At 44.4% G+C, this 13,536-nt stretch overlaps 1 protein-coding gene across 1 annotated transcript in view; it reads left to right on the top strand.

Moving 5' to 3' along the window:
- Positions 1-13,521, top strand: part of lamp1 (lysosomal-associated membrane protein 1) — a 28,219-nt gene extending 14,698 nt beyond the window's left edge. Inside the window, 5 exon segments of the mRNA NM_001165374.1 lie at positions 1,963-2,171; positions 2,324-2,449; positions 2,820-2,886; positions 3,209-3,376; positions 12,085-13,521. Coding sequence (NP_001158846.1) covers positions 1,963-2,171; positions 2,324-2,449; positions 2,820-2,886; positions 3,209-3,376; positions 12,085-12,224 — 710 coding nt within the window. The 3' untranslated portion in view covers positions 12,225-13,521.
- Positions 13,522-13,536: the final 15 nt, after the last annotated feature.

A 13,536-nucleotide genomic window follows, 5' to 3' on the forward strand; every position in this document is an offset into this window, starting at 1 on the left:
TAACAACTGTACACTGACCATCAACCATTAACAACGGTACACTGACCATCAACCATTAACAACTGTACACTGACCATCAACCATTAACAACTGTACACTGACCATCAACCATTAACAACTGTACACTGACCATCAACCATTAACAACTGTACACTGACCATCAACCATTAACAACTGTACACTGACCATCAACCATTAACAACTGTACACTGACCATCAACCATTAACAACTGTACACTGACCATCAACCATTAACAACTGTACACTGACCATCAACCATTAACAACTGTACACTGACCATCAACCATTAACAACTGTACACTGACCATCAACCATTAACAACTGTACACTGACCATCAACCATTAACAACTGTACACTGACCATCAACCATTAACAACTGTACACTGACCATCAACCATTAACAACTGACCATCAACCATTAACAACTGTACACTGACCATCAACCATTAACAACTGTACACTGACCATCAACCATTAACAACTGTACACTGACCATCAACCATTAACAACTGTACACTGACCATCAACCATTAACAACTGTACACTGGCCATCAACCATTAACAACTGTACACTGACCATCAACCATTAACAACTGTACACTGACCATCAACCATTAACAACTGATACCATTAAACTGACCATCAACCATTAACAACTGTACACTGACCATCAACCATTAACAACTGTACACTGACCATCAACCATTAACAACTGTACACTGACCATCAACCATTAACAACTGTACACTGACCATCAACCATTAACAAGTAACTGACCATCAACCATTAACAACTGTACACTGACCATCAACCATTAACAACTGTACACTGACCATCAACCATTAACAACTGTACACTGACCATCAACCATTAACAACTGTACACTGGCCATCAACCATTAACAACTGTACACTGGCCATCAACACTTTGGTTATTCCTTTACATGTTTGACTTTGACCATTTACCTTATGGTGTTTAAATGAACAGTATGAGGCTATTGACCCGTGTTGTGTGATAGCTGGTCTGAACCGTATGAGGGTATTGACCCGTGTTGTGTGATAGCTGGTCTGAACCGTATGAGGGTATTGACCCGTGTTGTGTGATAGCTGGTCTGAACCGTATGAGGGTATTGACCCGTGTTGTGTGATAGCTGGTCTGAACAGTATGAGGGTATTGACCCGTGTTGTGTGATAGCTGGTCTGAACAGTATGAGGGTATTGACCCGTGTTGTGTGATAGCTGGTCTGAACAGTATGAGGGTATTGACCCGTGTTGTGTGATAGCTGGTCTGAACAGTATGAGGGTATTGACCCGTGTTGTGTGATAGCTGGTCTGAACCGTATGAGGGTATTGACCCGTGTTGTGTGATAGCTGGTCTGAACCGTATGAGGCTATTGACCCGTGTTGTGTGATAGCTGGTCTGAACCGTATGAGGGTATTGACCCGTGTTGTGTGATAGCTGGTCTGAACAGTATGAGGGTATTGACCCGTGTTGTGTGATAGCTGGTCTGAACCGTATGAGGCTATTGACCCGTGTTGTGTGATAGCTGGTCTGAACCGTATGAGAGTATTGACCCGTGTTGTGTTGTGTGATAGCTGGTCTGAACCGTATGAGGCTATTGACCCGTGTTGTGTTGTGTGATAGCTGGTCTGAACCGTATGAGGGTATTGACCCGTGTTGTGTGATAGCTGGTCTGAACAGTATGAGGGTATTGACCCGTGTTGTGTGATAGCTGGTCTGAACCGTATGAGGGTATTGACCCGTGTTGTGTGATAGCTGGTCTGAACCGTATGAGGGTATTGACCCGTGTTGTGTGATAGCTGGTCTGAACCGTATGAGGGTATTGACCCGTGTTGTGTGATAGCTGGTCTGAACCGTATGAGGGTATTGACCCGTGTTGTGTGATAGCTGGTCTGAACCGTCTGTACTGTTCTTCCCAGAGAGTGTGTGTACTGCTGACCAGAGCTTCACCACAGCCCCGCCTCCACCCCCCTCCACCACCACAGCAGCCCCCGCCCCCGTCCCCACCCCCCCTGGAACCCCCAGCCAGGGCAGCTACTCTGTCTCCAATAGCAACGGGACCGTCTGTCTGCTGGCCCGCATGGCACTGCAGCTCAACATCTCCCACTTCTCTGCCTCGCAGAATAAGGTAACCCACACGCTCATGTACACACACACACACACACACACACACACACACACACACACACACACACACACACACACACACACACATACACTCACACACACACATTGTCTGAGAAACACACAATAACCTGTCCCTCTCCTCCTCTTTGACAGACTATCCAGGAAGTAGTAAACCTGCTGCCCAATCAGACGACCAGCTCAGGATCATGTGACCCCACCAGCGCCACCCTGGTGCTGACGCAGGCCAATGCCACAAACCTCAGCTTCCTGTTTACTCTGGTGACATCATCACTCTACTGTTTACCTGTCTGTCAGTCTTTTACACTTTTGTGTGTGTCTGTGTCTGTCTGCCTCCCTGCCTGTCTGGTTATCAGTCTGTCTGTCTCCCTGTCTGTTTACCGGTCTGCCTGTCTGTCAGTCTCTTTACCTATCTGTCTGTCTGCCTGTCTGTCGGTCTCTTTACCTATCTGTCTGTCTGCCTGTCTGTCGGTCTCTTTACCTATCTGTCTGTCTGCCTGTCTGTCGGTCTCTTTACCTATCTGTCTGTCTGCCTGTCTGTCTGTCTCTTTACCTATCTGTCTGTCTGCCTGTCTGTCTGTCAGTTCTCTCTCCTCTCCTCCGTGACTGATGTTCTTTCTTCTCTTTCCAGAACAGCACGTCTAACAGGTACCACCTGACTGGTCTGTCTGTGGTAGCAGCTTGGTCTGATATGACAGGTTAGTGTTTCCTCTGTTATCAATAGTGTCCATATAGACCAAACAGGACTGAGATTATATATACTACCCCTCACCTTTACCACCTCTCTCTATCTATCTCTCTATCTATCTCTCTTTCTATCTCTCTCTCTCTAGCTCTCTCTAGCTCTCTATCTATCTCTCTTTCTATCTCTCTCTCTCTCTCTCTAGCTCTCTCTAGCTCTCTATCTATCTCTCTGTTGAGGATTTACTGTTCCATAACAATGTCTGGATCTCTGTTCACCTCTACCTCTCTACACTACCCCTCTCTCTCTCCCTCCGTCCTGTCTCTCCCTCCCTCCAGCCCCGTTCAACACCAGTAACAGTAGTCTGGACTACCAGCGTGGCTCCCTGGGCCGTAGCTACATGTGTATTTCAGAACAGACTCTGGTTGTAGACCAGAACTTCTCCCTCAACACCTTCCAGCTGCAGGTCCAGCCCTTCGGCATCACCAGAGGACAGTTCGCACAAGGTACTGGATACGATCTAATCTAGTGTTCTCTCTCTCTACCCTTTCATATGATCTATCCATCTCTCTTCTCTCTCTCTACCCTTTCATATGATCTATCCATCTCTCCTCTCTCTCTCTACCCTTTCATATGATCTATCCATCTCTCCTCTCTCTCTCTAACCTTTCATATGATCTATCCATCTCTCCTCTCTCTCTCCACCCTTTCATATGATCTATCCATCTCTCCTCTCTCTCTCTACCCTTTCATATGATCTATCCATCTCTCCTCTCTCTCTCCACCCTTTCATATGATCTATCCATCTCTCCTCTCTCTACCCTTTCATATGATCTATCCATCTCTCCTCTCTCTCTACCCTTTCATATGATCTATCCATCTCTCTCCTCTCTCTACCCTTTCATATGATCTATCCATCTCTCCTCTCTCTCTCTACCCTTTCATATGATCTATCCATCTCTCCTCTCTCTCTACCCTTTCATATGATCTATCCATCTCTCCTCTCTCTCTCTACCCTTTCATATGATCTATCCATCTCTCCTCTCTCTCTCTACCCTTTCATATGATCTATCCATCTCTCTCTACCCTTTCATATGATCTCTCCTCTCTCTCTCTACCCTTTCATATGATCTATCCATCTCTCCTCTCTCTCTCTACCCTTTCATATGATCTATCCATCTCTCCTCTCTCTCTCTACCCTTTCATATGATCTATCCATCTCTCCTCTCTCTCTCTACCCTTTCATATGATCTATCCATCTCTCCTCTCTCTCTCTACCCTTTCATATGATCTATCCATCTCTCCTCTCTCTCTCTACCCTTTCATATGATCTATCCATCTCTCCTCTCTCTCTAACCTTTCATATGATCTATCCATCTCTCCTCTCTCTCTACCCTTTCATATGATCTATCCATCTCTCCTCTCTCTCTCTACCCTTTCATATGATCTATCCATCTCTCCTCTCTCTCTCTCTCACCCTTTCATATGATCTATCCATCTCTCCTCTCTCTCTCTACCCTTTCATATGATCTATCCATCTCTCCTCTCTCTCTACCCTTTCATATGATCTATCCATCTCTCCTCTCTCTCTATCCTTTCATATGATCTATCCATCTCTCCTCTCTCTCTCTACCCTTTCATATGATCTATCCATCTCTCCTCTCTCTCTCCCCTTTCATATGATCTATCCATCTCTCCTCTCTCTCTCCACCCTTTCATATGATCTCTCCTCTCTCTCTACCCTTTCATATGATCTATCCATCTCTCCTCTCTCTCTCCACCCTTTCATATGATCTATCCATCTCTCCTCTCTCTCTCCACCCTTTCATATGATCTCTCCTCTCTCTCTACCCTTTCATATGATCTATCCATCTCTCCTCTCTCTCTCTACCCTTTCATATGATCTATCCATCTCTCCTCTCTCTCTCTACCCTTTCATATGATCTATCCATCTCTCCTCTCTCTCTCTACCCTTTCATATGATCTATCCATCTCTCCTCTCTCTCTACCCTTTCATATGATCTATCCATCTCTCCTCTCTCTCTCTATCCTTTCATATGATCTATCCATCTCTCCTCTCTCTCTCTCTACCCTTTCATATGATCTATCCATCTCTCCTCTCTCTCTCTACCCTTTCATATGATCTATCCATCTCTCCCTCTCTCTCTCTACCCTTTCATATGATCTATCCATCTCTCCTCTCTCTCTCTACCCTTTCATATGATCTATCCATCTCTCCTCTCTCTCTCTACCCTTTCATATGATCTATCCATCTCTCCTCTCTACCCTTTCATATGATCTATCCATCTCTCCTCTCTACCCTTTCATATGATCTATCCATCTCTCCTCTCTACCCTTTCATATGATCTATCCATCTCTCCTCTCTCTCTCTACCCTTTCATATGATCTATCCATCTCTCCTCTCTCTCTCTACCCTTTCATATGATCTATCCATCTCTCCTCTCTCTCTCTACCCTTTCATATGATCTATCCATCTCTCCTCTCTCTCTACCCTTTCATATGATCTATCCATCTCTCCTCTCTCTCTCCACCCTTTCATATGATCTATCCATCTCTCCTCTCTCTCTCCACCCTTTCATATGATCTATCCATCTCTCCTCTCTCTCTCTACCCTTTCATATGATCTATCCATCTCTCCTCTCTCTCTCTACCCTTTCATATGATCTATCCATCTCTCCTCTCTCTCTCTACCCTTTCATATGATCTATCCATCTCTCCTCTCTCTCTCTACCCTTTCATATGATCTATCCATCTCTCCTCTCTCTCTCTACCCTTTCATATGATCTATCCATCTCTCCTCTCTCTCTCTCTACCCTTTCATATGATCTATCCATCTCTCCTCTCTCTCTCTACCCTTTCATATGATCTATCCATCTCTCCTCTCTCTCTCTACCCTTTCATATGATCTATCCATCTCTCCTCTCTCTCTCTACCCTTTCATATGATCTATCCATCTCTCCTCTCTCTCTATCCTTTCATATGATCTATCCATCTCTCCTCTCTCTCTACCCTTTCATATGATCTATCCATCTCTCCTCTCTCTCTCTACCCTTTCATATGATCTATCCATCTCTCCTCTCTCTCTCTACCCTTTCATATGATCTATCCATCTCTCCTCTCTCTCTCTACCCTTTCATATGATCTATCCATCTCTCCTCTCTCTCTCTCTACCCTTTCATATGATCTATCCATCTCTCCTCTCTCTCTACCCTTTCATATGATCTATCCATCTCTCCTCTCTCTCTCCACCCTTTCATATGATCTATCCATCTCTGCTCTCTCTCTCTACCCTTTCATATGATCTATCCATCTCTCCTCTCTCTCCCTACCCTTTCATATGATCTATCCATCTCTCCTCTCTCTCTCCACCCTTTCATATGATCTATCCATCTCTCCTCTCTCTCTCCACCCTTTCATATGATCTCTCCTCTCTCTCTACCCTTTCATATGATCTATCCATCTCTCCTCTCTCTCTCTACCCTTTCATATGATCTATCCATCTCTCCTCTCTCTCTCTACCCTTTCATATGATCTATCCATCTCTCCTCTCTCTCTCTACCCTTTCATATGATCTATCCATCTCTCCTCTCTCTCTACCCTTTCATATGATCTATCCATCTCTCCTCTCTCTCTACCCTTTCATATGATCTATCCATCTCTCCTCTCTCTCTCTATCCTTTCATATGATCTATCCATCTCTCCTCTCTCTCTCTACCCTTTCATATGATCTATCCATCTCTCCTCTCTCTCTCTACCCTTTCATATGATCTATCCATCTCTCCTCTCTCTCTCTACCCTTTCATATGATCTATCCATCTCTCTCTCTCTACCCTTTCATATGATCTATCCATCTCTCCTCTCTCTCTACCCTTTCATATGATCTATCCATCTCTCTCTCTCTCTCTCTACCCTTTCATATGATCTATCCATCTCTCCTCTCTCTCTCTACCCTTTCATATGATCTATCCATCTCTCCTCTCTCTCTCTACCCTTTCATATGATCTATCCATCTCTCCTCTCTCTCTCTACCCTTTCATATGATCTATCCATCTCTCCTCTCTCTCTACCCTTTCATATGATCTATCCATCTCTCCTCTCTCTCTCCACCCTTTCATATGATCTATCCATCTCTCCTCTCTCTCTCCACCCTTTCATATGATCTATCCATCTCTCCTCTCTCTCTCTACCCTTTCATATGATCTATCCATCTCTCCTCTCTCTCTCTACCCTTTCATATGATCTATCCATCTCTCCTCTCTCTCTCTACCCTTTCATATGATCTATCCATCTCTCCTCTCTCTCTCTCTCGCCACCCTTTCATATGATCTATCCATCTCTCCTCTCTCTCTCTACCCTTTCATATGATCTATCCATCTCTCCTCTCTCTCTCTAACCTTTCATATGATCTATCCATCTCTCCTCTCTCTCTCTACCCTTTCATATGATCTATCCATCTCTCTCTCTACCCTTTCATATGATCTATCCATCTCTCTCTCTACCCTTTCATATGATCTATCCATCTCTCCTCTCTCTTTCTACCCTTTCATATGATCTATCCATCTCTCCTCTCTCTCTCTACCCTTTCATATGATCTATCCATCTCTCCTCTCTCTCTCTACCCTTTCATATGATCTATCCATCTCTCCTCTCTCTCTCTACCCTTTCATATGATCTATCCATCTCTCCTCTCTCTCTCTCTACCCTTTCATATGATCTATCCATCTCTCCTCTCTCTCTCTACCCTTTCATATGATCTATCCATCTCTCCTCTCTCTCTCTAACCTTTCATATGATCTATCCATCTCTCCTCTCTCTCTCTACCCTTTCATATGATCTATCCATCTCTCCTCTCTCTCTCCACCCTTTCATATGATCTATCCATCTCTCCTCTCTCTCTCTACCCTTTCATATGATCTATCCATCTCTCCTCTCTCTCTCTACCCTTTCATATGATCTATCCATCTCTCCTCTCTCTCTCTACCCTTTCATATGATCTATCCATCTCTCCTCTCTCTCTCTACCCTTTCATATGATCTATCCATCTCTCCTCTCTCTCTCTACCCTTTCATATGATCTATCCATCTCTCCTCTCTCTCTCTACCCTTTCATATGATCTATCCATCTCTCCTCTCTCTCTCTACCCTTTCATATGATCTATCCATCTCTCCTCTCTCTCTCTACCCTTTCATATGATCTATCCATCTCTCCTCTCTCTCTCTACCCTTTCATATGATCTATCCATCTCTCCTCTCTCTCTACCCTTTCATATGATCTATCCATCTCTCCTCTCTCTACCCTTTCATATGATCTATCCATCTCTCCTCTCTCTCTCTACCCTTTCATATGATCTATCCATCTCTCCTCTCTCTCTCTACCCTTTCATATGATCTATCCATCTCTCCTCTCTCTCTCTCTACCCTTTCATATGATCTATCCATCTCTCCCTCTCTCTCTCTACCCTTTCATATGATCTATCCATCTCTCCTCTCTCTCTCTCTACCCTTTCATATGATCTATCCATCTCTCCTCTCTCTCTCTCTCTACCCTTTCATATGATCTATCCATCTCTCCTCTCTCTCTCTCTCTACCCTTTCATATGATCTATCCATCTCTCCTCTCTCTCTCTACCCTTTCATATGATCTATCCATCTCTCCTCTCTCTCTCTACCCTTTCATATGATCTATCCATCTCTCCTCTCTCTCTCACCCTTTCATATGATCTATCCATCTCTCCTCTCTCTCTCTACCCTTTCATATGATCTATCCATCTCTCTCTCTCTCTCTACCCTTTCATATGATCTATCCATCTCTCCTCTCTCTCTCTAACCTTTCATATGATCTATCCATCTCTCCTCTCTCTCTCTACCCTTTCATATGATCTATCCATCTCTCCTCTCTCTCTCTACCCTTTCATATGATCTATCCATCTCTCCTCTCTCTCTCTACCCTTTCATATGATCTATCCATCTCTCCTCTCTCTCTCTACCCTTTCATATGATCTATCCATCTCTCCTCTCTCTCTCTACCCTTTCATATGATCTATCCATCTCTCCTCTCTCTCTCTACCCTTTCATATGATCTATCCATCTCTCCTCTCTCTCTACCCTTTCATATGATCTCTCCTCTCTCTCTACCCTTTCATATGATCTATCCATCTCTCCTCTCTCTCTCCACCCTTTCATATGATCTATCCATCTCTCCTCTCTCTCTCCACCCTTTCATATGATCTCTCCATCTCTCCTCTCTCTCTCCACCCTTTCATATGATCTATCCATCTCTCCTCTCTCTCTCCACCCTTTCATATGATCTATCCATCTCTCCTCTCTCTCTCCACCCTTTCATATGATCTCTCCTCTCTCTCCACCCTTTCATATGATCTATCCATCTCTCCTCTCTCTCTCCACCCTTTCATATGATCTCTCCTCTCTCTCTACCCTTTCATATGATCTATCCATCTCTCTTCTCTCTCTCTACCCTTTCATATGATCTATCCATCTCTCCTCTCTCTCTACCCTTTCATATGATCTATCCATCTCTCCTCTCTCTCCACCCTTTCATATGATCTATCCATCTCTCCTCTCTCTCTCCACCCTTTCATATGATCTCTCCTCTCTCTCCACCCTTTCATATGATCTATCCATCTCTCCTCTCTCTCTCCACCCTTTCATATGATCTCTCCTCTCTCTCTACCCTTTCATATGATCTATCCATCTCTCCTCTCTCTCTCTACCCTTTCATATGATCTATCCATCTCTCCTCTCTCTCCACCCTTTCATATGATCTATCCATCTCTCCTCTCTCTCTCTACCCTTTCATATGATCTATCCATCTCTCCTCTCTCTCTCACCCTTTCATATGATCTATCCATCTCTCCTCTCTCTCCACCCTTTCATATGATCTATCCATCTCTCCTCTCTCTCCACCCTTTCATATGATCTCTCCTCTCTCTCCACCCTTTCATATGATCTATCCATCTCTCCTCTCTCTCTCCACCCTTTCATATGATCTCTCCTCTCTCTCTACCCTTTCATATGATCTATCCATCTCTCCTCTCTCTCTTCACCCTTTCATATGATCTATCCATCTCTCCTCTCTCTCTCTACCCTTTCATATGATCTATCCATCTCTCCTCTCTCTCTCTACCCTTTCATATGATCTATCCATCTCTCCTCTCTCTCTACCCTTTCATATGATCTATCCATCTCTCCTCTCTCTCTCTACCCTTTCATATGATCTATCCATCTCTCCTCTCTCTCTCTACCCTTTCATATGATCTATCCATCTCTCCTCTCTCTCTCTACCCTTTCATATGATCTATCCATCTCTCCTCTCTCTCTCTACCCTTTCATATGATCTATCCATCTCTCCTCTCTCTCTCTACCCTTTCATATGATCTATCCATCTCTCCTCTCTCTCTCTACCCTTTCATATGATCTATCCATCTCTCCTCTCTCTCTCTACCCTTTCATATGATCTATCCATCTCTCCTCTCTCTCTCTACCCTTTCATATGATCTATCCATCTCTCCTCTCTCTCTCTACCCTTTCATATGATCTATCCATCTCTCCTCTCTCTCTAACCTTTCATATGATCTATCCATCTCTCCTCTCTCTCTCTCTACCCTTTCATATGATCTATCCATCTCTCTCTCTCTCTCTCTCTCTACCCTTTCATATGATCTATCCATCTCTCCTCTCTCCTCTCTCTCTCTACCCTTTCATATGATCTATCCATCTCTCCTCTCTCTCTCTACCCTTTCATATGATCTATCCATCTCTCCTCTCTCTCTCTACCCTTTCATATGATCTATCCATCTCTCCTCTCTCTCTCTACCCTTTCATATGATCTATCCATCTCTCCTCTCTCTCTCTACCCTTTCATATGATCTATCCATCTCTCCTCTCTCTCTACCCTTTCATATGATCTATCCATCTCTCCTCTCTCTACCCTTTCATATGATCTATGTATCTCTCCTCTCTCTCTCTACCCTTTCATATGATCTATCCATCTCTCCTCTCTCTCTCTACCCTTTCATATGATCTATCCATCTCTCCTCTCTCTCTCTACCCTTTCATATGATCTATCCATCTCTCCTCTCTCTCTCTACCCTTTCATATGATCTATCCATCTCTCCTCTCTCTCTCTACCCTTTCATATGATCTATCCATCTCTCCTCTCTCTCTCTACCCTTTCATATGATCTATCCATCTCTCCTCTCTCTACCCTTTCATATGATCTATCCATCTCTCCTCTCTCTCTATCCTTTCATATGATCTATCCATCTCTCCTCTCTCTACCCTTTCATATGATCTATGTATCTCTCCTCTCTCTCTCTACCCTTTCATATGATCTATCCATCTCTCCTCTCTCTCTCTACCCTTTCATATGATCTATCCATCTCTCCTCTCTCTCTCTCTCTACCCTTTCATATGATCTATCCATCTCTCCTCTCTCTCTCCACCCTTTCATATGATCTATCCATCTCTCCCCTCTCTCTCCACCCTTTCATATGATCTATTCATCTCTCCTCTCTCTCTACCCTTTCATATGATCTATCCATCTCTCCTCTCTCTACCCTTTCATATGATCTATCCATCTCTCCTCTCTCTCTACCCTTTCATATGATCTATCCATCTCTCCTCTCTCTACCCTTTCATATGATCTATCCATCTCTCCTCTCTCTACCCTTTCATATGATCTATCCATCTCTCCTCTCTCTCTCTACCCTTTCATATGATCTATCCATCTCTCCTCTCTCTCTCTACCCTTTCATATGATCTATCCATCTCTCCTCTCTCTCTCTACCCTTTGTCAATGGTTGTCCTTGATTAGAAGTTCTCTATTTGTATCAATGAACTTGACATTATTTTTTCTGTTTGTGTTTCTCCCTCCCTCCTCTCTCCCTCCACATCCCTCCTCTCTCTCCCTCCACATCCCTCCTCTCCCTCCCTCCACATCCCTCCTCTCCCTCCTCTCTCTCCCTCCACATCCCTCCTCTCATCCCTCCTCTCTCTCCCTCCACATCCCTCCTCTCTCTCCCTCCACATCCCTCCTCTCCCTCCCTCCACATCCCTCCTTTCCCTCCCTCCACATCCCTCCTCTCCCTCCCTCCACATCCCTCCTCTCTCTCCCTCCACATCCCTCCTCTCTCTCCCTCCACATCCCTCCACACCCCTCCTCTCCCTCCCTCTAGCGGAGGAGTGCCAGTTGGATCAGGATAACATGTTGATTCCCATCGTTGTGGGAGCCGCTCTGGCCGGCCTGGTTCTCATCGTTCTCATCGCTTACCTCATCGGCAGGAAGAGGAGCCATGCTGGATACCAGACCATCTGAGAACACTGACACACAACCTGTGTGTATCAAACGGCACCCTATTCCCTATATAGTGCACTACTTTTGACCAGAGGTCTATGGGGTAGTGCACTACTTTTGACCAGAGGTCTATGGGGTAGTGCACTACTTTTGACTAGAGGTCTATGGGGTAGTGCACTACTTTTGACTAGAGGTCTATGGGGTAGTGCACTACTTTTGACTAGAGGTCTATGGGGTAGTGCACTACTTTTGACCAGAGGTCTATGGGGTAGTGCACTACATTTTTAGTCATTTAGCAGACGCTCTTATCCAGAGCGACTTACAGTAGTGAATGCATACATTTCATAAAACATTTTTTTTCCCTCCGTACTGGTCCCCCGTGGGAATCGAACCCACAACCCTGGCATTGCAAACACAATGCTCTACCAACTGAGCCACACGGGACTAGAGGTCTATGCGGATTCTGGTCAAACTTAGTGCACAATATAGGGAGTCTTTTCAGACAGACTGCAGAGAGCCTGACGCTCCAACCAACCACTGCTACTGATGACTGACTGGACCATGTACAAACCCAGCCCTCTCTGCAGTGTGTGTGTGTCCTCTGTATATTGTTATTCACAGCAGCTCATGCTCAGCTACCTACTAACAGACTACTGCCTGGTCAAACCTACTATCCCCCTCGTCTCTCTGTCTCTAGCCCATCTCCACTGCAGCTGGCTCAGTATACCTTTTTAGTTCTGATATCATTTCATGTTTGACTTGGGTGGATTCTCGCTTTAAAAGGAATTTAAAGATTTTTTAAAAATAAATCTGATATTAAATGATAGTATTCTCTTATGGAAGAGTGGGTCTTTGCTAGAACCACGTTTTGTGGTGGACTCAACCAGCTTCCCTTCCTTCCTCATCTCCTTTCCTTCAGGACCACCATCTTTTCTATGACATCACCTAGGGAGGTCTGAAGACTCCTGTGGGGGGAAAAAGGGAAACTTCAATGTCTAACAACTCCACTGTGGTCAGAAATACTGACCGGATTATCTTGTATGTCACAAGAACATTTGACAGGCCGTATGTGGGGGGTTGTGTTTTTACTGCATTTCAAAACAAAGGGGTGTGGACGGTGTTGGACTGAGGAACAGAACAAGCTGGTTACCTGATGGATGTGTTGAACTGGTGTGAAATATAGTGGAACTCTTCCTCTCCTCCCATGAGATTGTGTTGATATCGATTGTAGCAAGTTGATCTGATTTTTGTAGAGAATGCTTTGATCATTTTTCTTATATGCGTCTTGCTAAGGTCAATAAAAGACATTTGAAACTTTCTTCTGCTTCCTGAG

This window comes from Salmo salar, chromosome ssa16, assembly GCF_905237065.1.
Source record: "Salmo salar chromosome ssa16, Ssal_v3.1, whole genome shotgun sequence".
In the NCBI taxonomy this organism is placed as follows: domain Eukaryota; kingdom Metazoa; phylum Chordata; class Actinopteri; order Salmoniformes; family Salmonidae; genus Salmo; species Salmo salar.